At 43.2% G+C, this 27,209-nt stretch overlaps 1 protein-coding gene across 1 annotated transcript in view; it reads left to right on the forward strand.

The window, feature by feature from the left end:
• LOC120993187 (T-lymphocyte activation antigen CD86-like) overlaps positions 1–14,071 on the forward strand; it is a 70,863-nt gene extending 56,792 nt beyond the window's left edge. Inside the window, exon 7 of the mRNA XM_040421747.1 lies at positions 13,058–14,071. Within this exon, the coding sequence (XP_040277681.1) occupies positions 13,058–13,109 (52 nt within the window). The 3' untranslated portion in view covers positions 13,110–14,071. The remainder of the gene's footprint in view (positions 1–13,057) is intronic.
• Positions 14,072–27,209: the final 13,138 nt, after the last annotated feature.

Genomic DNA, 27,209 nt, shown 5'->3' on the forward strand with positions numbered 1-27,209 from the left:
ATATCAAAGCTAAATATTTTTGGAAGTAGTTTTTAGTTTGTTTTTAGTTTTATCTATTTTAGGGGGATATCTGTGTGTGCAGGTGACTATTACTGTGCATAATTATTAGGCAACTTAACAAAAAACAAATATATACCCATTTCAATTATTTATTTTTACCAGTGAAACCAATATAACATCTCAACATTCACAAATATACATTTCTGACATTCAAAAACAAAACAAAAACAAATCAGTGACCAATATAGCCACCTTTCTTTGCAAGGACACTCAAAAGCCTGCCATCCATGGATTCTGTCAGTGTTTTGATCTGTTCACCATCAACATTGCGTGCAGCAGCAACCACAGCCTCCCAGACACTGTTCAGAGAGGTGTACTGTTTTCCCTCCTTGTAAATCTCACATTTGATGATGGACCACAGGTTCTCAATGGGGTTCAGATCAGGTGAACAAGGAGGCCATGTCATTAGATTTTCTTCTTTTATACCCTTTCTTGCCAGCCACGCTGTGGAGTACTTGGACGCGTGTGATGGAGCATTGTCCTGCATGAAAATCATGTTTTTCTTGAAGGATGCAGACTTCTTCCTGTACCACTGCTTGAAGAAGGTGTCTTCCAGAAACTGGCAGTAGGACTGGGAGTTGAGCTTGACTCCATCCTCAACCCGAAAAGGCCCCACAAGCTCATCTTTGATGATACCAGCCCAAACCAGTACTCCACCTCCACCTTGCTGGCGTCTGAGTCGGACTGGAGCTCTCTGCCCTTTACCAATCCAGCCACGGGCCCATCCATCTGGCCCATCAAGACTCACTCTCATTTCATCAGTCCATAAAACCTTAGAAAAATCAGTCTTGAGATATTTCTTGGCCCAGTCTTGACGTGGGTCTTGTTCAGTGGTGGTCATCTTTCAGCCTTTCTTACCTTGGCCATGTCTCTGAGTATTGCACACCTTGTGCTTTTGGGCACTCCAGTGATGTTGCAGCTCTGAAATATGGCCAAACTGGTGGCAAGTGGCATCTTGGCAGCTGCACGCTTGACTTTTCTCAGTTCATGGGCAGTTATTTTGCGCCTTGGTTTTTCCACACGCTTCTTGCGACCCTGTTGACTATTTTGAATGAAACGCTTGATTGTTCGATGATCACGCTTCAGAAGCTTTGCAATTTTAAGAGTGCTGCATCCCTCTGCAAGATATCTCACTATTTTTGACTTTTCTGAGCCTGTCAAGTCCTTCTTTTGACCCATTTTTGCCAAAGGAAAGGAAGTTGCCTAATAATTATGCACACCTGATATAGGGTGTTGATGTCATTAGACCACACCCCTTCTCATTACAGAGATGCACATCACCTAATATGCTTAATTGGTAGTAGGCTTTCGAGCCTATACAGCTTGGAGTAAGACAACATGCATAAAGAGGATGATGTGGTCAAAATACTCATTTGCCTAATAATTCTGCACGCAGTGTAGAATATAGTGCTATATCTTCATAATCGTGTGCTATATCTTCATAATCGCGAATATTCTTGTTTTTTTTTCATCAGTACCCATGATCCCTCACTGCTTCTTGCTTGTGGGCCAATGAGAAGACTGCAATATCTTTGACTTTAGGAGTAGTGTTGATCGCAAATTTTCGTATTGCAAATTTTTTATCGCCAATTTTATGATTAACGATTTTCGCAATCAAGAAAATAATGAGTGGAGGTTGCGAATTCTAGAATTTGCGAATATATGACAAATATTCGCGAAAATCTTCATCGATTCACTCGTAGCTCCAGGGTTGTTTGTGTTTTTATTTTTTTTTATTTTTTTTAGTTCTGCAGTTTGTAATTGTGGAGATGTGGAGGGTTATGTATTAATTTTGGTGGAATGAGTCTACTGCAGTATCCCATCTGTAAAAGTATAACTTACCTGGGTTCCACCATGGATGAGATTAGTATGGTTCACTTATCGTGAGTAACATCTACTAAGGCCCATTTCTTTTGGAAGAACCTGGCCCTGGCACTTTCCTGGTATTCACCTTTTAACCTCTGTACAGGGTTCTGGACTTCGCTGCAGGAAACCAATCAGTCCGCTGCCTTATGGAGTAGTCCTGGTATAGTTGACAAGGATACCGGTACAAAGAATCAAGCGTAGTCTGAACACAGTCCAAGGTCAGGGCAGGCAGGGTATGTGAGTAGTCCAGGTGGCAGTTCAAAGGTCAGGGCAGGCAGCAAGGAGCAGAATTGGTAGACAGGCAAGGTATAGTACACAAGTAGTCAGACAGAGACTACGAAACCACAAAGCTCAGGCTAGGACGGGGGACCACAGCCCAGCTAAATAGGGAGGCTGAGTAGCACCTTAATCAGCAGCTGGACAGGGAGCAAGAAGAAAGGATTAACTCTGTCAGTGCTGTAAGGTACTAGTACTGAGCACTAGTCCCAATTCACACGTGCCACCAACATAACACACTGTGATCAGCTCGGATAGCAATCAGGATCTGCTGCCTTTAACCCCTTCACGCAACATCACGTACATGTACGTGGGGGAATGTGGTGCCTCACCGCATCCCCACGTGCATGTACGTGATCGGCTTTCACTGTCAGCGCAGGGAGCGAAGCGCTGAAGCTTCAGTGAAGCCGGCGTGCTGGGGTTGCTAGGCAACCAGAGAAGCCGGCAGGAGCTGTATTGTAGCTCTGACCCGCCCACGATCGCTGTGATTGGTCCATTACTGCAGAGGGACCAATCACAGCGCATCGGGGCAGGTAAGGGGGGATTAGGGAGGGACTATGTGCTTCTCCTTCTCTGATCGCCCCAATTCCTGTCAGGGAAGCGATCAGAGAAGGAGATAGTGTGAAAATATTCCCGACCTATGATGAGTATACTTGTCATGGCGCACTGCTACTTAGCGCTCCATGATGAGTATACATGTCATGGCATTTAACTGTCACCATGTCTGCAGACATGGTGACAGCGCTGAGATCCCCGCTGTCACACACAGCCGGGCACCTTAGGTCAATGCCGAGGGGGGTCCTGTGACCCCCCCATGTCGGCGATCGCTGCAAACCGCAGGTCAATTCAGACCTGCGGTTTGTAGCGCTTTCTGCGGTTTCTGATCCCCGCGGTCCCTGACCGCGGGGATCAGAAACTTTAGTATGTCTAAAATAAATATTTCCCCCTCCCCCTGCACCCCTGAATGTTATTAGGTGGGCGGGTGGTGCAGGGGGGGGTATCGCAGGCGGTGGGGGCGGTGCGGGAGGCGGGCGGTGCGGCAGGCGGGATCGCGATCCCCCGCCCGCCTCCCCTTCAATGATCGTTGGTGTAGAGTGGGTATACCAGGGTGCCAGCACATTGCTGGCACCCTGGTATAAACGGCTGACATCTGCGATGCGATGTCAGCCGTTTAACCCTTTCCATACAGCGGTCCGTACGGACCGCTGTATGGAAAAGGTTAACAGCGCAGGGAGCTCCCTCCCTCTCCCATCGGGGGGCTGCTGTGCCTTTGCAGCCCCCCGATGGGAGAGGGAGAGAGCCCCCAGAGAGCCCCCCTCAGCCCTGTACTTACCCTTCCCCGTCTGCGCAGTTCTGAACAGTACTGAGCAGACGGGGAAGGTTCCCATGGCAACAGGACGCCTCTCAGGCGTCCTGCTGTCCATGGTGCTGAACAGATCTGTGCTAAAAGCATAGATCTGTTCAGTGTAAGTAAAATACAGTCCAGTACAATATATATTGTTCTGTACTGTATTATACAGACATCAGACCCACTGGATCTTCAAGAACCAAGTAGGTCTGGGTCAAAAAAATAGTTTAAAAAAGTGAAAAAAGTAAAGTTTCAAAAAAACACATTTATCACTGAATAAAAAAAAATAAAAAAAAATACACTACACATATTAGGTATCGCCGCGTCCGTAACGACCTGATCTATAAAACGGTCATGTTACTTTCCCCGCACGGTGAACGCCATAAAAATAAAAAAATAAAAACTATGAGGAAATTGAAATTTTGCCCACCTTACTTCCCAAAAAAGGTAATAAAAGTGATCAAAAAAGTCGCATGTACGCCAAAAAAGTACCAATCAAACCGTCACCTCATCCCGCAAAAAATGAGCCCTTACATGAGACAATGGCCCAAAAAATAAAAAAAATATGGGTCTCAGACTATGGAGATACTAAAACATAATTTCTTTTGTTTCAAAAATGATATTATTGTGTAAAACCCTGATAAATTATAAAAAGGTAGACATATTAGGTATTGCCATGTCCGTAAGAACCTGATCTATAAAAATACCACATGAACTAACCCCTCAGATGAACACTGTAAAAAAAAAAAAAAAAAAAAAAGGTGTCAAAAAAGCTATTTTTTGTTACCTTACATCACAAAAAGTGTAATAGCAAGCGATCAAAAAGTCATATGCACCCCAAAATAGTACCAATCTAACCGTCATCTCATCCCGCAAAAATGATACCCAACCTGACACAATCGCCAAAAAACTGAAAAAACTATGGCTCTCAGACTATGGAGACACTAAAACATGTTTTTTTTTTTTTGTGTCAAAAATGATATTATTGTGTAAAACCTAAATAAATAAAAAAGTATACATATTAGGTATCGTCACGTCCGTAAGAACCTGCTCTATAAAAATAGCACATGATCTAACCTGTCAGATGAACGTTGTAAATAATAAAAAATAAAAACAGTGCTAAAACAGCTATTTTTTGGCAAATTTTCCATTTTAATTCATTTTTTCCCATAACAAAGCAAGGGTTAACAGCCAAACAAAACTCAATATTTATTGCCCTGATTCTTTAGTTTATAGAAATGCCCCATATGTGGTCAAAAACTGCTGTACGGGCATACGGCAGGGCGCAGAAGGAAAGGAATGCCATATGGTTTTTGGAAGGCAGTTTTTGCTGGACTGGTTTTTTGACACCATGTCCCATTTAAAGCCCCCCCCCCCGATGCACCCCTAGAGTATAAACTCCAAAAAATGACCCCATTTTGGAAACTACACCCCTCAAGGTATTCAAAACTGATTTTACAAACTTTGTTAACCCTTTAAGTGTTCCACAAGAGTTAATGGCAAATGGAGATGAAATTTCTATTTTTTGTTACTTTGCCTCACAAAAAGTGTAATATAGAGCAACCAAAAATCATATGTACCCTAAAATAGTACCAACAAAACTGCCACCTTATCCCGCAGTTTCCAAAATGGGGCCACTTTTTTGGAGTTTCTAACCTAGGGGTGCATCAGGGGGGCTTTAAATGGGATATGGTGTCTAAAAACAATCCAGCAAAATCTGCCTTCCAGAAACCATATGGCATTCCTTTCCTTCTGCGCCCTGCCGTGTGCCCGTACAGCAGTTTACGACCACATATGGGGTGTTTCTGTAAACTACAGAATCAGGGCCATAAATATTGAGTTTTGTTTGGCTGTTAACCCTTGCTTTGTTACTGGAAAAAAAATATTAAAATGGAAAATCTGCCGAAAAAGTGAAATTTTGAAATTGAATCTCTATTTTCCATTAATTCTTGTGGAACACCTAAAGGGTTAACAACTTTAGTAAAATCAGTTTTGAATACCTTGAGGGGTGTAGTTTCTTAGATGGGGTCACTTTTATGGAGTTTCTACTCTAGAGGTGCATCAGGGGGGCTTCAAATGGGACATGGTGCCAAAAAAACAGTCCAGCAAAATCAGCCCTCCAAAAACCGTATGGTATTCCTTTCCTTCTGCGCCCTGCCGTGTGCCCGTACAGCGGTTTACGACCACATATGGGGTGCTTCTGTAAACTACAGAATCAGGGCCATAAATATTGAGTTTTGTTTGGCTGTTAACCCTTGCTTTGTAACTGGAAAAAAAATATTAAAATGAAAAATCTTCCAAAAATGTGAAATTTTGAAATTGTGTCTCTATTTTCCATTAAATCTTGTGCAACACCTAAAGGGTTAACAAAGTTTGTAAAATCAGTTTTGAATACCTTGAGGGTGTAGTTTCTTAGATGGGGTCACTTTTATGGAGTTTCTACTCTAGGGGTGCATCAGGGGGGCTTCAAATGGGACATGGTGTAAAAAAAACAGTCCAGCAAAATTAGCCCTCCAAAAACCAAACGGCGCACCTTTCACTCTACGCCCCGCTGTGTGGCCATACAGTAGTTTACGGCCACATATGGGGTGTTTCTGTGAACAGCAGAGTCAGGGCAATAAAGATACAGTCTTGTTTGGCTGTTAACTCTTGCTTTGTTAGTGGAAAAAATGGGTTAAAATTGAAAATTAGGCAAAAAAATGAAATTCTCAAATTTCATCTCCATTTGCCAATAACTCTTGTGCAACACCTAAAGGGTTAACACCGTATGTAAAATCAGTTTTGAATACCTTGAGGGGTGTAGTTTCTTAGATGGGGTCACTTTTATGGAGTTTCTACTCTAGGGGTGCATCAGGGGGGCTTCAAATGGGACATGGTGTAAATAAACCAGTCCAGCAAAATCTGCCTTCCAAAAACCAAACGGCGCACCTTTCACTCTACACCCCGCTGTGTGGCCGTACAGTAGTTTACGGCCACATATTGGGTGTTTCTGTAAACGGCAGAGTCAGGGCAATAAAGATACAGTCTTGTTTGGCTGTTAACCCTTGCTTTGTTAGTGGAAAAAAATGGGTTAAAAGGAAAAATTAGACAAAAAAAATGAAATTCTCAAATTTCCTCCCCATTTGCCAATAACTCTTGTGCAACACCTAAAGGGTTAACAATGTATGCAAAATCAGTTTTGAATACCTTGAGGGGTGTAGTTTCTTAGATGGGGTCATTTTTGGGTGGTTTCTATTATGTAAGCCTCGCAAAGTGACTTCAGACCTGAACTGGTCCCTAAAAATTGAGTTTTTGTAAATTTCGGAAAAATTTCAAGATTTGCTTCTAAACTTCTAAGCCTTATAACATCCCCAAAAAATAAAATATCATTCCCAAAATAATTCAAGCATGAAGTAGACATATGGGGAATGTAAAGTCATCACAATTTTTTGGGGTATTACTATGTATTACAGAAGTAGAGAAACTGAAACTTTTAAATTTGCAAATTTTTCCTAATTTTTGGTAAATTAGGTATTTTTTTGTGCAAAAAAAAATTTTTTTTTACTTCATTTTACCAGTGTCATGAAGTACAATATGTGACGAAAAAACAATCTCAGAATGGCCTGGATAAGTCAAAGCGTTTTAAAGTTATTAGCACTTAAAGTGACATTTCCAAAAAAATGGCCTGGTCCTTAAGGTGAAAATGAGCCCGGTCCAGAAGGGGTTAAGGGCTGCCAAAAGTGATGGAAATTTCCATTGGCTGTGTTAAGTTCATGGCACAAAGGCTATGATCTACATAACTAAGGGACCTTCTTGAGAGAGATGAATCTTAGTTTTGTTAAATGTCTTGCCATGAAACTGGATTTTTCACACAGTTTTTGCGGTTTATAGTGGTCATCTGTTTTGTATACTTTATTTTTGTTAAAAGGGTTCTACAAGTGATCTCGTAGGCTTTAGCTGTAATCTGAGGGGGATTCTGGTAGTAATTGATTAATTTTGATACAGCACCACTGCAGGGGAAACGAAGGATTACATGGTGTGGAGTCCTCCAGTGCATGCTCCTTTGTACTATTCTCTTTTATGATTTATAGATTAGAGTCCTGAAAAAGGAATATGGCTCTATTAACAGGGACAGGGTATTCCATTATAAAAAAAAAGTAAAACTGTGTACTGGCCATCGTCTCTGTGTACCTGAGGGCATCACACTTACCATTATCGATCTATTGGGCATGCAAGTATACATTGATGTAGCGACTCAGCTGCATTCTGATCAAAATAAGTGACAATTTAACCCTTCAATAGTAGAAAATGCAAATGTCCAACTATGATATAAATCTGTTATATATATAAAAATTAGTTTCTGTCTGGTCGTCTGAACGTGTGTATGTCGGTTCTTTATGTGTGACCAAATGACTGGACCCAAATTTGGCACACAGGTAAATTGGGTGTCCGGGAAGGTTTTAGACCGGGTCTCAGCTCTCTAGGACAGACCGTTCCTGATATATATATATATACAAGTCTTTAACTGCCATACACACGGTCACATGTCCCTTATCAGCCAATAGAAGCTCGCAGGTCCTTCCTTTCCACATAGACACAGTTTTACTGCAGGTTTCCATAACAACCCTGCCATTTTTCTTCACTTCTGCAGGTCAGCTTTAAAGGGGCAGGGCGCTGTGGATGACACTGTTAAGGGAGAAGAGTGCTATGGAGGTCACAGTTCAGGGGACAGGTAAGGTGGCCATTCAAGCCACCCTCAAAAGGCGGACTTAAAACCCTGTCCCTAGGTCCCGCTAAGTCACGCCTCTGATTTGGTTAGGCCACGCCCCCTCCCACTCTGCAGCCGACAGGGATTGAAAAAAATGAAGTTAAAAATCCACTTCTGTCAGCTGCAGAGGTGGGAGGGACGGTGACTTTCTCCCTGCAGCTCACAGTCAGACAGCACAGTGCTGCTGTCTGAGAGTGAGCTATTCAAAAGGACACGCACCCAATCTGATTAGGCCACGCCCCTTCCCACTCCTCAGCCGACAGGGATTGAAAAAATGAAGTTAAAATTAAACTTCTGTCAGCTGCAGGGGTGGGAGGGAGGGCGACTTTCTCCCTGTAGCTCACGCTCAGACAGCGCAGTGCTGCTGTCTTAGAGTGAGCTGTTCAAAAGGACATCCCTGTGTCCGTCCAGGCCCTGCGCCAGACAGAGGACAGGGAGTCTGAAAGCCGGACTGTCCGGCCTAAAACTGGATCTCTGGACACCCTAGGGGATGGTCCGCTATGGAGGTCAGTGTTAAGGGGCAGATTGCTGTAAAGGCCACTGTTAAGGGGGCAGGCCCCTGTGGAGGTCACTGTCAAGGGGGTGGTGTGCTGTGAAACTCACTGTTAAAGTGGAAGGCTGCTATAAAGGTAAAAGTTAAGGGGATGGGCTGCTGTTGAGGTCCCATTTTAAGGAAGCGCACTGGGGGGGGGGGGTCACCTATACTGACCGTTATAGAACACTAACACCATTATCAGCATTATAGTCCCCATATGTGAATGCTACTTACTGTTTAGCTGTCCGTTGCTTTTTTTCTTCAAAAAACACTTTTTCAATATGCAAATTAGGTCTGAAGGTGCCCAGGGGAGGCGTTTTCCAGCGGCCGGTGCCCAGGCCCCTCATCGCTATTCATCTGAAACCCCTCCCCTTTCACCACTCTGGCCCACCCTAGGATCTTCTGATTACCTTCTCCCTTCAGTGTGAAATCTCGCGCCTGCGGCGCGCATCCGAATTACCGTGCCTGCGCACAACATTACCGATTACGGGCATCGGCATCCGAGCGTTTATTGCGCATGTGCCGCCCCCAACATCCCGATCTAGTCCGTTTACAACTCTCAGAAAGGGAAGCATTAGAATGCCTCCGAAAACAGGCTAATATAGATCTATTTCTGAGTGTGTCCTGCACAGATTCCCCCATAACAGTGTGTCCTCCACAGATTGCCTCATAACAGTGTGTCATCCACAGATCCCCCATATCAGTTTGACATCCACACGTCCCCTATAACAGTGTGTCATCCACAGGTACTCCATAACAGTGTCATACATAGAACCCCCATAACAGTGTGTCATCCACAGATCCTCCATAACAGTGTCATCCACAGGTCCCCCATAACAGTGTGTCATCCACAAGTCCCCCATAACAGTGTGTCATCCACAGGTCCCCCATAACAGTGTCATCCACAGATCCCCCATAACAGTGTGTCATTAACAGATCCTCCATAACAGTGTGTCATCCACAGATCCTCCATACCAGTGTCTCATCCACCGATCCCCCATAACAGTGTCATCCACAGTTCCCCCATAACAGTGTGTCATCCACAGGTCCCCCATAACAGTGCCATCCACAGATCCCCCATAACAGTGTGTCATCCACAGGTCCCCCATAACAGTGTCATCCACAGATCCCCCTATAACAGTGTGTCATCCACAGATCCCCCATAACAGTGTCATCCACAGATCCCCCATAACAGTGTGTCATCCACAGGTCCCCCATAACAGTGTGTCATCCACAGGTCCCTCATAACAGTGTCATCCACAGATCCCCCATAACAGTGTGTCCCCCACAGATTCCGCCATAACAGTGTGTCATCCACAGATTCCGCCATAACAGTGTGTCATCCACAGATCCCTCATAACAGTGTGTCATCCACAGGTCCCCCAAACAGTGTGTCATCCACAGATACCCCATAACAGTGTGTCATCCACAGGTCCCTCATAACAGTGTGTCATCCACAGATTCCCCCATAACAGTGTGTCCTCCACAGATTGCCCCATAACAGTGTGTCATCCACAGATCCCCCATATCAGTTTGACATCCACAGGTCCCCTATAACAGTGTGCCATCCACAGGTACCCCATAACAGTGTCATACATAGAACCCCCATAACAGTGTGTCATCCACAGATCCTCCATAACAGTGTCATCCACAGGTCCCCCATAACAGTGTGTCATCCACAGGTCCCCCATAACAGTGTGTCATCCACAGGTCCCCCATAACAGTGTGTCATCCACAGGTCCCCCATAACAGTGTCATCCACAGATCCCCCATAACAGTGTGTCATTAACAGATCCTCCATAAGTGTGTCATCCACAGATCCCCCATACCAGTGTCATCCACAGATCCCCCATAACAGTGTCATCCACTGATCCCCCATAACAGTGTGTCATTAACAGATCCTCCATAACAGTGTGTCATCCACAGATCCCCCATACCAGTGTCATCCACAGGTCTCCCATAACAGTGTCATCCACAGATCCCCCATAACAATCTCCATTCACTGCATTGAAATTTCAAAAAATAAGAGAGCCAGTGATCAGCTATTATCAGAACACTCACAGTATAATGGAGGATGACCGTGCATGCACTCTGTGCTCTCCCTTCACTTCAGGGGCCTGGATGGGACAACCCTTTTTTTCAGCTTGTGGTTTTATAAACGACACCATGGAAATACAGAAGTGCCCAAGCCATTCATAACGCGTGGTCCATGTCCAGAATTCCCATTGAAAATGGGAAGGAATAAAAATCCACGCCAAAACTGCATCAAAAAGTGTTTTATAAAATGAGTCTGAAAAAAAACACATCCAAAAAATAACTGATTCGGATTCTGCATTAGGTTTTTTTAAGCACAGAAAATGCTCTGTGTGAACATACCCAAAGAGGCTGCAGGATCAGCAGCTTACAGTGGAAAGGCTAAAGAGATATAAGGTAGCATTCTACACGCAGCTGCTGTGGTTGCAACCGCTGTCCGTGCCTACAAAGTGCTGTCACACTGCTAGTCCAATATTTCAGGATTTGGGGCCCCACTTTCAATTTTGCCCAGGGTCACACCTAAAAAACGGCCCTGGTCACCATCGTGGGACGCCTGACTGAACTGCATCCCCTTCCCTCCCTGACGCACTGACCATCGTCTCTGTGTACCTGAGGGCATCACACTTACCATTATCGATCTATTGGGCATGCAAGTATACAGTGACAATTTAACCCTTCAATGCAAATGTCCAACTATGATATAAATATATTATAAGACTCATACAGGGAGGGGTAGGGAATTACATATATTAAAACTGAATACCGATAACTATTATGCTTTTAGGCCTATCATTTTTTAATGCCAATTACTATTGCTGGAGATATATATTATTTAAGCATCTGTTCCAGTCTCCTATTAAATAATGTTAATATGTCCCCTGATGAGCCCAGTGATTGAAGGGGCGAAAGGCGTTGGAACGGGGTCATCATTAATGATAAGAACTTGAATAACATCTGATAGTGATTTTGGATACCATTTTGTTAGGCTCGTGGGTTGTACCCCCTTTTTTTTTTGTCAATATACTAACCGTGGCAAATGCCATACTGATAGTGGATCAATATTTGGTTCATGTTTTTTATTTTTTGGTACCTTATGGTAGTCTATCAGCTAAGCAATATCAATAGGCATTCAGGACCCTCCCACGTGGCCCTAGGACGGCCATTCCGTTTTGTAGGCAGGGTATCGAAAAATAGAGTGAGACTTAGGGACAGTGCCCCATTCACAAATCAGTCTACACCTGCGCCAAACACTATTCCTTACAATTTATTTTATTAAATTTTTGTTATTAATTTTTCCTTTTTCATATATTTTGGGGGATTATTTTAATGTGACTGAAATAAAGGCTATGTTTTATAGGTGGTAGTCTGTGAATATGTGTTGAAAATGCTGCTTAAGCACAAAAAAACATGGATCCCCCACCACCGTCATACCAATGCTTCCCAGTCCCTCATCACTCTTTGCTTGCTGTGATGTTCAAACACAGGGGCATGTAACTGCTACAGCCACTCATCATCTGCAGCCAGTGGTCATACGCCCCTGTATCGGAACGACATCACCAGCAAAGCGGGTCACTGGACAATGGTATGGAAGTGGCAGAAATATCCTTTTAAAGAGGACCTTTCACCGATTCTTACCCTATGAACTAACTATACAGATATGTAGAGCGGCGCCCGGGGATCTCACTGCACTTACTATTATCCCCAGGCGCCGCTCCGTTCTCCCGCTATGCCCTCCGGTATCTCCGCTCACTAAGTTATAGTAGGCGGAGATACCAGTCCCTAAGTTATGGTAGGCGGAGTCTGCCCTAGCGCTGGCCAATCGCAGCGCAGAGCTCACAGCCTGGGAGGTTATTTTCTCCCAGGCTGTGAGCTCTGCAATGCGATTGGCCAGCGCTAGGGCAGACTCCGCCTACCATAACTTAGGGAACGGAGATACCGGAGGGCATAGTAGGAGAACGGAGCGGCGCCCGGGGATAATAGTAAGTGCAGAGAGATCCCCGGGCGCCGCTCCACATGTCTGTATACTTAGTTCATAGGGTAAGAATCGGTGAAAGGTCCTCTTTAAGTCCAAATTTGGAAATTGTTTTTCTGAACCAGACAACCCCATTAAAATTTTTTACAATATTTTGGAAAATTTCATTTTTTATGTTTCCATTTACAATCTAATTTCTGCACTCTGTTTTTCCATCAGAGAGGAGACAACATCATTCATCGGAGATAACGTGGAAGTCAATGTTTCTTGACAAGTCTACAGAAACTTTTCTCCAGACCATTTCAAAAATACAGTACTCTACTGACATCACAAGGGGATACAAAACTCCAATGGTTTCACCAAATTATCGTTTCATGATTGCTTTGAAGTTTAAATCTTATTGACAGAAAATTCTCCCATGACTGGAACCACGTGGATTTTGGATGTTCACATATGCTAATACATTTACATGGTATGGGGCATAAGGTGAACTTCTGAAATATGTCTGCCTTTTAGTACGTTGGTGCATTCTCACTTCTGAAACATGGAAATAAGACCTTAATTACCAAAGAAAGACCAAAAATGTCAAGTCTATTATGAAAAGAGTGAGCTTCCCATACTCATTGGGTTCAGTGATAGCTGATGTTTTTATAATCAGGTGAAGATACCATGGAGTAGAAGAATTTTATTTTATTTTGGTGGACCATCAACATCTGACAGTAGGAGTCCAAATAATCTGGAAAATGAAGGAGTTAGCACTTAAAAATACAGAGTCGAGAAGCAGATTGTCCGGTCCTGTTGCTCTCTTGCCTCTTATTTAGCTATTGAATGTATAGCCAGTATTTGTAGACAATTCTATACTGGACTACGAGAAGAATCAGTGTGAAGTCTGTCGATAAGCTTTCTCTTTGTCATTTACAAACTTTTTTCTTTGAACTGCTCATATAGGCTTCTATTTGGGCTGCAGTGCTTTTTAATTTTTTTTTGTAGCAAGAACTGACTGTTTTTATATATATTTTTTATTTTATTTTTATACATATGTAAAATGAGGAAACAGAATGAGGAAATAAAAGTTGTTGTCAAAGTTTATGTCTTTTAAAAGGAACCTGTCATCAAATTTATGCTGACCGTACCGATGGCAGTATAAATTAGTGACAGAAATGCTAATTTCAGCGATGTGTCACTCATGAGCGAAAAGTAAGTGGTTGCTGAGAACCAACATCATAACCATTGCAGCCCAGGCCTTCAAAAGAGTCAAATCTACCTGAGAAGAGTCCTGGCTATTAGTGAATTCCTGCTCTCCTGCTGATGGCTGACAGTCTTCTACCTAGTTTTCTCCCTTTCTCTCTAGGAGAGAACTGCCAATCATCAGCAGATGGACGGGAGAGCAGGAGATTAGGAATAACCAGGACTCTTCTCAGGTAGATCTGACTCTTTTCAAGGCCTGGGCTGCAATGATTATGATGCTGGTTCTCGGCAACCACTTACTTTTAGCTGATGAGTGACACATCGCTGAGATCAGCATTTCTGTCACTAATTTATACTGCCCTCAGTACGGTCAGCATAAAGTTGATGACAGGTTCTCTTTAAGGCTTCAGGAAGAAAATCAATTTACTGTCTCACTTGCAACTGCTATTTTATTTTTCATTTTCACATCTATATATAGAAGGTTTTAGGGATCCTCCAGCAGTATTAGATCATTTTTTTTTATGTACGGCTCACACTGGGTATAAAATAAGAAAAAATCAACACCCTCACCGATTCCATGCAGACACCGTTCCAAACTGCTCTGGTTTCTGCTAGTCTTCCCTTCCTGGCCCCGGCTCAACATGCAGGAAATGTCAACCAGCCAACCACAGACTAAAGTGGGCCAAGCTTATGGCCAGTGATTGGCTGAGAAGTCATCTCAAGGCATTTCCTTTGTTGAACCAGGAAAACATCAGAAGGACAATGGTTGGTGAAGGTGAGCATGGCTTCTTTTTTAAATTTATTTGTAACCTACCGTGAACTACATATGTAATACTGAGGACATCCCTAGGAAGGTATATGTGATAGCCTTTTTTTTTATTTGTCACCTACTGTGAACTCACATCCCCCTTATGGTAAGGTATATGTTATAGCCATATGAAATGGCGTTCTGTTATATTCTATTTCCTATTTTAAAGGGAAAATAAAGCACTATGATATGTCGAAGGCTTTAGGCTTCCGACGTTCATTGTTACAGTATGGTTTCTACATATTAGTAGCTTGTGGCTTTTATCTCCATTATATAAGCCATGCAATACAAGGACAAATACGGACTGCAGTATATAGTTTTTACTTTTTTGTACATATGCATCACATGGCGGCTGAACAGTATGATACAATGTAAGGCCTCATGCATATAGCCGTTGCCCAGCCATGCCTGTACTGCGGCCCGCAGGCACCGGCCGTGTGCACACCGTATAACGGATGTGGAGCGTTGCAGAATGGAGGCACGGAACCTCACAGGAGCACTACGGAGTGCTTCCGTGGGGTTTCTCTCTGTGCCTCCGCAACGGCCAAATTTTTTTCTATTTTTTAGCGGTGCGGATGGATGACGGACCCATTCAATTTGAATGGGTCTGGATCCATCTGCGGCAACCACACGGATGGTGCAATGCATTGGGGATGACCGCAAATTGTGGTCCCTAATGTACGGAACGGCCGGCACATGCTCGTGTGCATGAGGCCTAACAACGAAGCTCCTCCTAGGGTAGGGAACCTATATATATATATATATATAAACTGCAGTGCTATAGTGGTTGTAGGCTATTACTATTGTGCATTGTACTATTGTATCTTATTGTAAGAATGCTGTAAGAATTATTTCAGATTTTTTTAAGCACACTTCCTTAATACTACTGAAGCTATGTGTAATCTAAAAAATTACCCTTAAAGGGTTTGCCCGCCTTTCTTTTTTTTTTTTTTTGCAACCTTTTCCCCCCTCCTTCTGTGCAGACCTGCTTCCCAGCGCTTGGTCTCGGCTCCTTCACTTCCCGGCTCCACTGTCAACATCTGCTTTGACACCTCTGCAGCCAATCGATGGCTGCAACAGTGACTTGTTCCCATTGCATCATGGTCAGAGACTAGCTGCAGCTGTGTCAAAGTGGATGTTGACAGTGGGGGACCTGAGTGACGCAGCAAAGGCCGGGGAGCCAGGACCCAGCAGTGAGAATCAGGTAAGTATGCTTCCCTTTGTAGGTCTTCCCAGGAGGGGGACAGGGGGTAAACAAATCCCCCCCCCCCACCAAAAAGTTACATTCTAGAGCCTCAAGAACACACACTTCTCAAATTATCAGTCTCATGTGCCCCAGGACTAAGTCAGTGGTTGGCGGCACAAGGATAGTGACAACTTTAAATTGAATGAAATATTTCAATATATTGGGCCGTAGAGGATGCAGCGATACAATTATGCTTATCTTTAACTTTTTTATATACATATAGACATGGGAAACTTTTTCTTTCTTGTCATTTATTTAAAAACTTTATTCAACTTTTATTTTTTTTACATTTCTTTTCTTTTCGTTAAGGGACTTGAACCTGCAATCCCTTGTTCGCTTGTACTATACATTATAGTACTCCTGTACGTCCTCCCGCTGCCAGTCACTCCGATGCGCGTTCAGATTTAAAGGGAACCTGTCACATTGAACATGCAGTCTAATCTGAGGGCAGCATCCTACAGAACAGGAGGAGCTGAGCAGATTGATATATAGTTTTGTAAGAAAAGATTCTATATAACGTATCATTTATTCATTTAATCCCTGATCGTTCTGCGCTTGGGTCCAGTGGGTGGTCCTATCAGTGAATAACACCTACTTTACTCCGCCTACTGGACTCCTAAGCTTTAAATCAATATATGAAAAGTTATCCTGAACCTTTGCCTGCAAAGTTATACATGAATTTTCTCAGCTCCTCCTGCTCTGTAGCATGCTACCCCCACATTGGACATCATGCTCAATACATTTTATTCCATTCAGTCAGAATGCTAATATGCGTACAACCTAACAAGCACAATAAGGTTACATATATGGAAGTCAACTTGGATGATGCAAGATTTAGTGGTTTTTTAGACAATCCGTTGTGTTTTTCCTTTTTAAGTGTGGTTTTGCATAAATTAATTTTTTGTAATAAAACTATTTAACCTATTTGTCTTGTTTTTCTTTACGCACATCCTCTTACTCAAGACTTATTCATAACGAGCAAGAGAGAACGTTGAGCTCGAAGCGCGTCAGAGGTTCCAATTTACGGCAAAAATGTGATTTTATTCTCTTGGATTAAAATGTTGGATTTAATTTTTTCCTTGCTTTTTTTTCCATCCAGAATAGCACCAGGATCTGTTATTAGAGTTCCACCGAATTTACTGGAGTTGTAGTTCCAAGAACTTCCAAAGAACAATATTAGCACTGTTTCTGTTTTTAATAATCATATAAATCCATTTAATGACAATGAAGGAACAGCACCTCATGTATGCATAGGCTGCGTAGGGTACTGCAGCTCATATATGTGAATGGAGCTGAGGTATATAACTGGACATGGACTACGAACTAGAATGGATTAGATTCTGGGGAAAAACAATCCTTTTTTTTTTTATCTTAGACACCTTACAGAATTTTGAGGAATTTACTACCTAGTAAATATTTAAAAGAATGTATATGAAAAAAATATTTATTTTATGATATCCTATTTAGCTTCTATTCAAAGAGATTTACATATTCAAATAACATATAAATCTTTATTGTGGTGCTTAATTACACAATCCCATCTCTGTCCCCCATTTTGATTTGTCAGTTTAAACTATGGAAGAAAACTGTTTCTATACCGCCACCTACAGATGGCAACCCTAAATGTCAACATACAAACCATTACATGACTAGGGATATGTCACGTTAGGGATCTGTGAGGCCCTGAACTTTGCCTGCATCAGTGTCCCTACCTGCTTGCACAATCCTCCCTAAATGACGGCCCGCAACTGGACGGCGGTCCCTTCCTAACTAAGTACAGGGGCTTACAGGAAACAAAACAGGGACAAAGTAACAAACAAGGTGACAGGTATACAGAGCCGATACTGAGGAAATGGGTCATAACCATAACAAGAAACAAATGGATAAGAGCAGAGTCGTACAAGCCAATACCAGGAAAATCAAATCTAAAGCCAAATCATAAACTAGAATGCAGAAACGTACATTGCCAAGAAGTCAAAACAGGAAGTCGCATAAGGTCCAAATCGTCAGGCAAAGGGATAGTATACAAAACATGCCTTGGTCCAAGGAATCCGGAGTTTAAAAAACACAATAGGCAGGGTATAGCAGTAACACCTTAATCAAAGGCAACTGTGGCGAGCAGTTGGCTGTTTAACCACTTCAGCCCCCAGTGCTTAAACACCCTGAAAGACCAGGCCACTTTTTACACTTCTGACCTACACTACTTTCACCGTTTATTGCTCGGTCATGCAACTTACCACCCAAATGAATTTTACCTCCTTTTCTTCTCACTAATAGAGCTTTCATTTGGTGGTATTTCATTGCTGCTGACATTTTTACTTTTTTTGTTATTAATCGAAATTTAACGATTTTTTTGCAAAAAAATGACATTTTTCACTTTCAGTTGTAAAATTTTGCAAAAAAAACGACATCCATATAGAAATTTTGCTCTAAATTTATAGTTCTACATGTCTTTGATAAAAAAAAAATGTTTGGGTAAAAGTTATAGCGTTTACAAACTATGGTACAAAAATGTGAATTTCCGCTTTTTGAAGCAGCTCTGACTTTCTGAGCACCTGTCATGTTTCCTGAGGTTCTACAATGCCCAGACAGTACAAACACCCCACAAATGACCCCATTTCTGAAAGTACACACCCTAAGGTATTCGCTGATGGGCATAGTGAGTTCATAGAACTTTTTATTTTTTGTCACAAGTTAGCGGAAAATTATGATTTATTTTATTTATTTATTTTTTCTTACAAAGTCTCATATTCCACTAACTTGTGACAAAAAATAAAAAGTTCTATGAACTCACTATGCCCATCAGCGAATACCTTGGGGTCTCTTCTTTCCAAAATGGGGTCACTTGTGGGGTAGTTATACTGCCCTGGCATTCTAGGGGCCCAAATGTGTGGTAAGGAGTTTGAAATCAAATTCTGTAAAAAATGACCTGTGAAATCCGAAAGGTGCTCTTTGGAATATGGGCCCCTTTGCCCACCTAGGCTGCAAAAAAGTGTCACACATCTGGTATCTCCGTACTCAGGAGAAGGTGGGGAATGTGTTTTGGGGTGTCATTTTATATATACCCATGCTGGGTGAGAGAAATATCTTGGCAAAAGACAACTTTTCCCATTTTTTTATACAAAGTTGTCATTTGACCAAGATATTTATCTCACCCAGCATGGGTATATGTAAAAAGACACCCCAAAACACATTCCTCAACTTCTCCTGAGTACGGAGATACCAGATGTGTGACACTTTTTTGCAGCCTAGGTGGGCAAAGGGGCCCACATTCCAAAGAGCACCTTTCGGATTTCACTCCTCATTTTTTCCTGAATTTGATTTCAAACTCCTTACCACACATTTGGGCCCCTAGAATACCAGGGCAGTATAACTACCCCACAAGTGACCCCATTTTGGAAAGAAGACACCCCAAGGTATTCCGTGAGGGGCATGGCGAGTTCCTAGAATTTTTTATTTTTTGTCACAAGTTAGTGGAAAATGATGATTTTTTTATTTTTTTTTCATACAAAGTCTCATATTCCACAAACTTGTGACAAAAAATAAAAACTTCCATGAACTCACTATGCCCATCAGCGAATACCTTGGGGTCTCTTCTTTCCAAAATGGGGTCACTTGTGGGGTAGTTATACTGCCCTGGCATTCTAGGGGCCCAAATGTGTGGTAAGTAGGTAAATGACCTGTGAAATCCGAAAGGTGCTCTTTGGAATGTGGGCCCCTTTGCCCACCTAGGCTGCAAAAAAGTGTCACACATGTGGTATCTCTGTATTCAGGAGAAGTTGAGGAATGTGTTTTGGGGTGTCTTTTTACATATACCCATGCTGGGTGAGATAAATATCTTGGTCAAATGCCAACTTTGTATAAAAAAAATGGGAAAAGTTGTCTTTTGCCAAGATATTTCTCTCACCCAGCATGGGTATATGTAAAATGACACCCCAAAACACATTCCCCAACTTCTCCCGATTACGGAGATACCAGATGTGTGACACTTTTTTGCAGCCTAGGTGGGCAAAGGGGCCCATATTCAAAAGAGCACCTTTTGGATTTCACAGGTCATTTTTTACAGAATTTGATTTCAAACTCCTTACCACACATTTGGGCCCCTAGAATGCCAGGGCAGTATAACTACCCCACAAGTGACCCCATTTTGGAAATAAGAGACCCCAAGGTATTCGCTGATGGGCATAGTGAGTTCATGGAACTTTTTATTTTTTGTCACAAGTTAGTGGAATATGAGACTTTGTATGAAAAAAAAAATAAAAAAAAATAAGCATTTTCCACTAACTTGTGACAAAAAATAAAAAATTCTAGGAACTCGCCATGCCCCTCACGGAATACCTTGGGGTGTCTTCTTTCCAAAATGGGGTCACTTGTGGGGTAGTTATACTGCCCTGGCATTTTCCAGGGGCCCTAATGTGTGGTAAGTAGGTAAATGACCTGTGAAATCCTAAAGGTGCTCTTTGGAATATGGGCCCCTTTGCCCACCTAGGCTGCAAAAAAGTGTCACACATGTGGTATCGCCGTATTCAGGAGAAGTTGGGGAATGTGTTTTGGGGTGTCATTTTACATATACCCATGCTGGGTGAGAGAAATATCTTGGCAAAAGACAACTTTTCCCATTTTTTTATACAAAGTTGGCATTTGACCAAGATATTTCTCTCACCCAGCATGGGTATATGTAAAATGACACCCGAAAACACATTCCCCAACTTCTCCTGAGTACGGCGATACCAGATGTGTGACACTTTTTTGCAGCCTAGATGCGCAAAGGTGCCCAAATTCCTTTTAGGAGGGCATTTTTAGACATTTGGATACCAGACTTCTTCTCACGCTTTGGGGCCCCTAGAATGCCAGGGCAGTATAAATACCCCACATGTGACCCCATTTTGGAAAGAAGACACCCCAAGGTATTCAATGAGGGGCATGGCGAGTTCATAGAAATTTTTTTTTTTGGCACAAGTTAGCGGAAATTGATATTTTTAATTTTTTTCTCACAAAGTCTCCCGTTCCGCTAACTTGGGACAAAAATTTCAATCTTTCATGGACTCAATATGCCCCTCACGGAATACCTGGGGGTGTCTTCTTTCCGAAATGGGGTCACATGTGGGGTATTTATACTGCCCTGGCATTCTAGGGGCCCTAAAGCGTGAGAAGAAGTCTGGAATATAAATGTCTAAAAAATTTTACGCATTTGGATTCCGTGAGGGGTATGGTGAGTTCATGTGAGATTTTATTTTTTGACACAAGTTAGTGGAATATGAGACTTTGTAAGAAAAAAAAATAATAATTCCGCTAACTTGGGCCAAAAAAATGTCTGAATGGAGCCTTACAGAGGGGTGATCAATGACAGGGGGGTGATCAATGACAGGGGGGGTGATCAATGACAGGGGGGGTGATCAATGACAGGGGGGGTGATCAATGACAGGGGGGGGGTGATCAGGGAGTCTATATGGGGTGATCACCACAGTCATTGATCACGCCCCTGTAAGGCTTCATTCAGACGTCCGGATGCGTTTTGCGGATCCGATCCATCTATCAGTGGATCCGTAAAAATCATGCGGACGTCTGAATGGAGCTTTACAGGGGGGTATCAATGACAGGGGGGTAATCAATGACAGGGGGGTGATCAGGGAGTCTATATGGGGTGATCACCACAGTCATTGATCACGCCCCTGTAAGGCTTCATTCAGACGTCCGGATGCGTTTTGCGGATCGGATCCATCTATCAGTGCATCCGTAAAAATCATGCGGACATCTGAATGGAGCTTTACAGGGGGGTGATCAGGGAGTCTATATGGGGTGATCACCACAGTCATTGATCATGCCCCTGTAAGGCTTCATTCAGACGTCCGGATGCGTTTTGCGGATCGGATCCATCTATCAGTGCATCCGTAAAAATCATGCGGACATCTGAATGGAGCTTTACAGGGGGGTGATCAGGGAGTCTATATGGGGTGATCACCACAGTCATTGATCACGCCCCTGTAAGGCTTCATTCAGACGTCCGGATGCGTTTTGCGGATCGGATCCATCTATCAGTGCATCCGTAAAAATCATGCGGACATCTGAATGGAGCTTTACAGGGGGGTGATCAGGGAGTCTATATGGGGTGATCACCACAGTCATTGATCATGCCCCTGTAAGGCTTCATTCAGACGTCCGGATGCGTTTTGCGGATCGGATCCATCTATCAGTGCATCCGTAAAAATCATGCGGACATCTGAATGGAGCTTTACAGGGGGGTGATCAGGGAGTCTATATGGGGTGATAACCACAGTCATTGATCATGCCCCTGTAAGGCTTCATTCAGACGTCCGGATGCGTTTTGCGGATCCGATCCATCTATCAGTGGATCCGTAAAAATCATGCGGACATCTGAATGGAGCTTTACAGGGGGCTAATCAATGACAGGGGGGTGATCAATGACAGGGGGGTGATCAGGGAGTCTATATGGGGTGATCAGGGGTGATCAGGGGCTAATAAGGGGTTAATAAGTGATAGGGGGGGTGTAGTGTAGTGTAGTGGTGCTTGGTGCTACATATTGCTGAGCTATCTGTGTCCTCTGGTGGTCGATCCAAACAAATGGGACCACCAGAGGACCAGGTAGCAGGTATATTAGACGCTGTTATCAAAACAGCGTCTAATATACCTGTTAGGGGTTAAAAAAAAACACATCTCCAGCCTGCCAGCGAACGATCGCCGCTGGCAGGCTGGAGATCAACTCTCTTACCTTCCGTTCCTGTGAGCGCGCGCGCCTGTGTGCGCGCGTTCACAGGAAATCTCGGCCATCGCGAGATGACGCATATATGCGTGACTCTGCGCAGGGCTGCCACCTCCGGAACGCGATCCTGCGTTAGGCGGTCCGGAGGTGGTTAAATAGGCTGTCCACCCATGTGACCTGTGACATATTACAGACCTTGATCCCCCTGATTGACTGGTGCTCCAGTTCATGGAGCCTGGCCCATTGCTGGTCAACAAGTCTGCAATGGAGCGCACCTGCCAGCAATATGCTGGGGCGGTAGCAAGCAGAGCACCCTTACTGGCCAGGAAGCTAGTTACTTAGCAATGGGATGCTGGCAGCGTAGGACCAGGAGAGCGCTCTGGCACCCTTAGGCTGGCAGGATGTCAGCCAAACTAGAGACATCCATTTTGTTTGCCTAATATTCCTAGTCATGTTTCAAGCTCTTTAATGGGTCAGATACTGATGTACAGGTTAGCTACCTATAGGTGGCACTAGAGAGATAGCTTTCTTCCTTCTGGAGGAGAGCTAATTTTCATACCATTTTCCAGTGAGCATTGCCTGTATTACTCCCTACACCAGCTGGATCTCCCTTTACAAGAATCAGAACCTCCAGAGACTTTAATTCTAGCATTCTGTTCATGAACCTGGATTATTCTGCTAAAGTGTGTCCATCTGTAGGAGACAATAAAATCTAAATGGTAAGAAGATCACAAACTTTTGAATCCTCTGTAATTTCTGTATAGCAATTGCAATCTTCTGGACTAGAGATGTCACTCTTCAGATGTTATATTTATGGTCTCATATGTTTGCCTGGTCATCTCCAGGCTTTCTCCTGTGGACATCTACAGACTTAGGGTACTATCACTCTTGCGTTAAAGTTTTCCAGTATTGAGTTCCGTCCTCGGAGCACAATACCGGAAAAAAACTGATCAGTTTTTTCCTAATGCATTCTGAATGGAGAGCATTCCGGTCAGGATGCATCAGTTCAGTCCATCTTACGTTTTTTGAACGGAGAAAATACCGCAGCATTCTGCAGTTTTCTCTCCGGCCAAAAATACTGAACACTTGCCGGAATGCCGGATCCGGCATTAATTTACATTGAAGTGTATTAGTGCCGGATCCGGCATATACACCCTGAGACGCGTCGAGCTCATCCAATAAATGATACCTTGCATAATACTTTGGAGTCCACCGGGTCATCTATTCACAGGACCACAAGGGGATCCAACATTCTACAGGCGATCTCGGCGAGGGGGGGGGGTTCTAGCATCAAGTGTCTTGAGCTTTATCTTGCGCCACCTTCCCTGGTGATGCTCAGACCCCCATATCAGATGCTCAGACCTCCATATCAGATGCTCAGACCTCAGATCAGACTCGAAATAAATAAACTTACCTCTCCTGCTCCGCCGCTGTTCTGCATGTCCAATGTCCTCTCCTGCAGTGCCCAATTACTGGTCTCCTCCGGCCGGCGCTGCACTGTCACCTGACTGCGTGCAGAATCAGTGCGCGCTGTACATTCTGATGCTGTACGCAGTCAGGACAGTGCAGCGTGGCTCCGCTCACTAGTATCCTATAATGGGCCCCTTCCCATGCTGGGCCCCTGTGCAGCTGAACCAGCTGAACAGGTGAGTATGTATTTTTTGTTTTTTACCGCTATTTCAGAAAAAAATAATTTGTCACCACAAATTGCCAAGAAATTCGGATTTGTGGTAAATCAATTTTTATATGAAATTCTAATTGAATTCCACTTTAACTTTGTTTTCCTGAACACTAATTATGACTAATAGATAGATGCTAAAAACAACAACAGATATGTCTGCTATGACTACAAGAACTAAGGCTGAGCCCGATATCTGATGTGAATCCACCTGGGGGTTTCTAAATAATTGAGATAATAAAAATCCCCAATTTTTCCCCAGATGTAAGAATATTTTTTTCCTTTATTTCCTTGTACGTTCATGAAATATTACACTGTTCGCATTATCCAGTCACCTGCCCACAGTATATGAGGGCACTTGGTGCTGAGCAGACAGAAGGCTACCTGATGTGGACAGATCCCTCGATAGGAGGTTCAGTGGAGGTAACTCCAATTTCTACATCTTTCTGAAGACCTTAGCCAAGGATTGTGCTTTATTTGTCATTATCTGTTCTTCCCATCTTATGAAGCTGGCATGTGACCATGGATGGATATGAAGAGTTCATCATCAAATGCTTCAAGATCTAGAAAACAGCACTATTGGAATTTACACCTTCCGAGCAAAATTTTATTTGTGTTATTTACTAAGAAATAATCATAAGTGACTTTATATTAAAAAAAAATCTGGCTCCATATGTACAGAGCTATACGCAAGTACTGTATTTTGGGGATTCAATAGCAATGATTTATTCTGGTTGCCACCACCATCAAGTATTTGATAATTTTGTGCCATAAGCCACATTGCTAGTGCAGCGAGCCTCTGAGGAACCGATGCAGAGAATGGGAGTGGTAGTGGCCCTGATGAGCTGTTGTGTCACGGTAAACTCCCTCAGGCCCTCACTCTATGGGGTTCGGTGCAGTGAAAGTCTAGATTGAAGAATCAGGCCAGAAGTAAGAGTATAAAAAGTCAGATTATAACTTGCAGCACATCCAGCAGCAATAACTACAAAGTGCAGTTCCTGGCACCAGATGAGGTGGTATGGCGGCTGGTTAAAAGGCAATAGGCTGGCACTAGCAAGCACTTGTGGATATAGGTGTCCAATGTAGTACAGACTTAATGCTAGTCTGGCCGCCTAGTGATGGTTTACGGCCTCTTCGCGATCAAGTGGATGAGGTTAGTTTTTTTTCAGCCACCATTTTTGGAAAAAATTATTTGTGAGGAAATTTGTCATCATGGCGAATTGAAATCGTCCTGAAATTCAGATCGAAGTCCACTTCGGATACTTCGATTCACTCAACACTACTTAATATCCTTAGGGGTTGTCCCACTAAAAAATATTCTAGATTTTTCAAACCAGCACCTGGATCTGAATACTTTTGTAATTGCATGTAATTAAAAATTGTGTACAGCCACTGAGTTACAAGAAAGTGAACTGTGACAGGGAGGGAGCTGGAGCAGAAGGGACACACTTAATAAGATTTAACAGGCAGAGACCAGCAGAAAAAAGGACATGGCCCTGAGCTGTGACAAGGAGGGAGCAGCAGAAAGGAAACACCATCTAAGATGTAGGTAGAGTGTTGCAGCAGAATAGACACGCCCCCTGAGCTGTAATAGGGAGAGAGCTGCATCAGAAACGACACACCTCTTGAGCTGTGATAGTGAGAGACCTTCAGCTGAAAGGACACATCCCCTGAGCTGCCAGCTTGGAAAATAATTTAGCCAAGCAATTGGAGCAATGAATGGGGGGATCTCTGGATCCATGTGAGGTACAGGGCTGGTTCTAGCTTTGTTAGTAAGAGATTGTCAAATAGATTTTCATTTTTACATCATGGGATGATCCCTTCAAGGGAAAACAGATATTTTTTGGAAAGAGATTCAACTAAATTAGCAGTGAAAATGCCTAAAGCTGGATTCATACATGGTGACTGCTGCATGTCAACCAAAGGTCTCATCTTCAAAATCCTGCTGCCATTGTACGCAATGGCCGCTGTGGGTGGGCAGACATTCAGTCGCATGCAGCATCCCCCATGTGTTACCCTCGCCTTAGAAACATCAGGGAGACATCAGACACTGAACTGACCCCTAGTGATGAACGGCATAGGCAATATTTTTGCGATATTTCACAAATTTTTCACATTATATTCGCAATAAATTCGCGAATTCTAGAATTCGTGATCTCCAGTCATTCAATCAGCATTAATGACTCGCATATTTTTTGTGCAATACGTGCAACTTCACATTTTATCAGGTCTGAGTAGATATTACTGATTGGTGCACTAAGTATTGTTGTGACATCACAGCATCTATGTCTGTAGCATGTATGTATGGACAGCAGAGAAACAGTAATTCCTATCACACTACCTAACACCCTGCACTGGAACCTATCAACTACACTATATCACTATCTAACTTACACTGACTATCTCCCACTAACTATCTGCATTATATATGGGCTAACTAACTATCTAATGTAATTGGATAAGGAATAGGATCCAGATGAAAGCACAGAGCACAGCAATGTCACTGCTCTATCTCTCAGAATTGCAAAAAAAACAGCACTGCTGGGGGTAGGCAACTTTCCTATTGGTTGTTAGGGATGTTGCTGCAGCACGCCAGACCTGCAGGGTATTGCGACAGTGAGGTCACGGTTATGGGCAATCGAGGGTTACTCACTTTTTGGAGGAGAACCCTGGGCAGGCATGCGACAGTGAATGAGAGGTAGACACAAGTTCCTCTGGGGCACACTCTGT

Source organism: Bufo bufo, chromosome 3 (genome assembly GCF_905171765.1).
Source record: "Bufo bufo chromosome 3, aBufBuf1.1, whole genome shotgun sequence".
Lineage (NCBI taxonomy): Eukaryota > Metazoa > Chordata > Amphibia > Anura > Bufonidae > Bufo > Bufo bufo.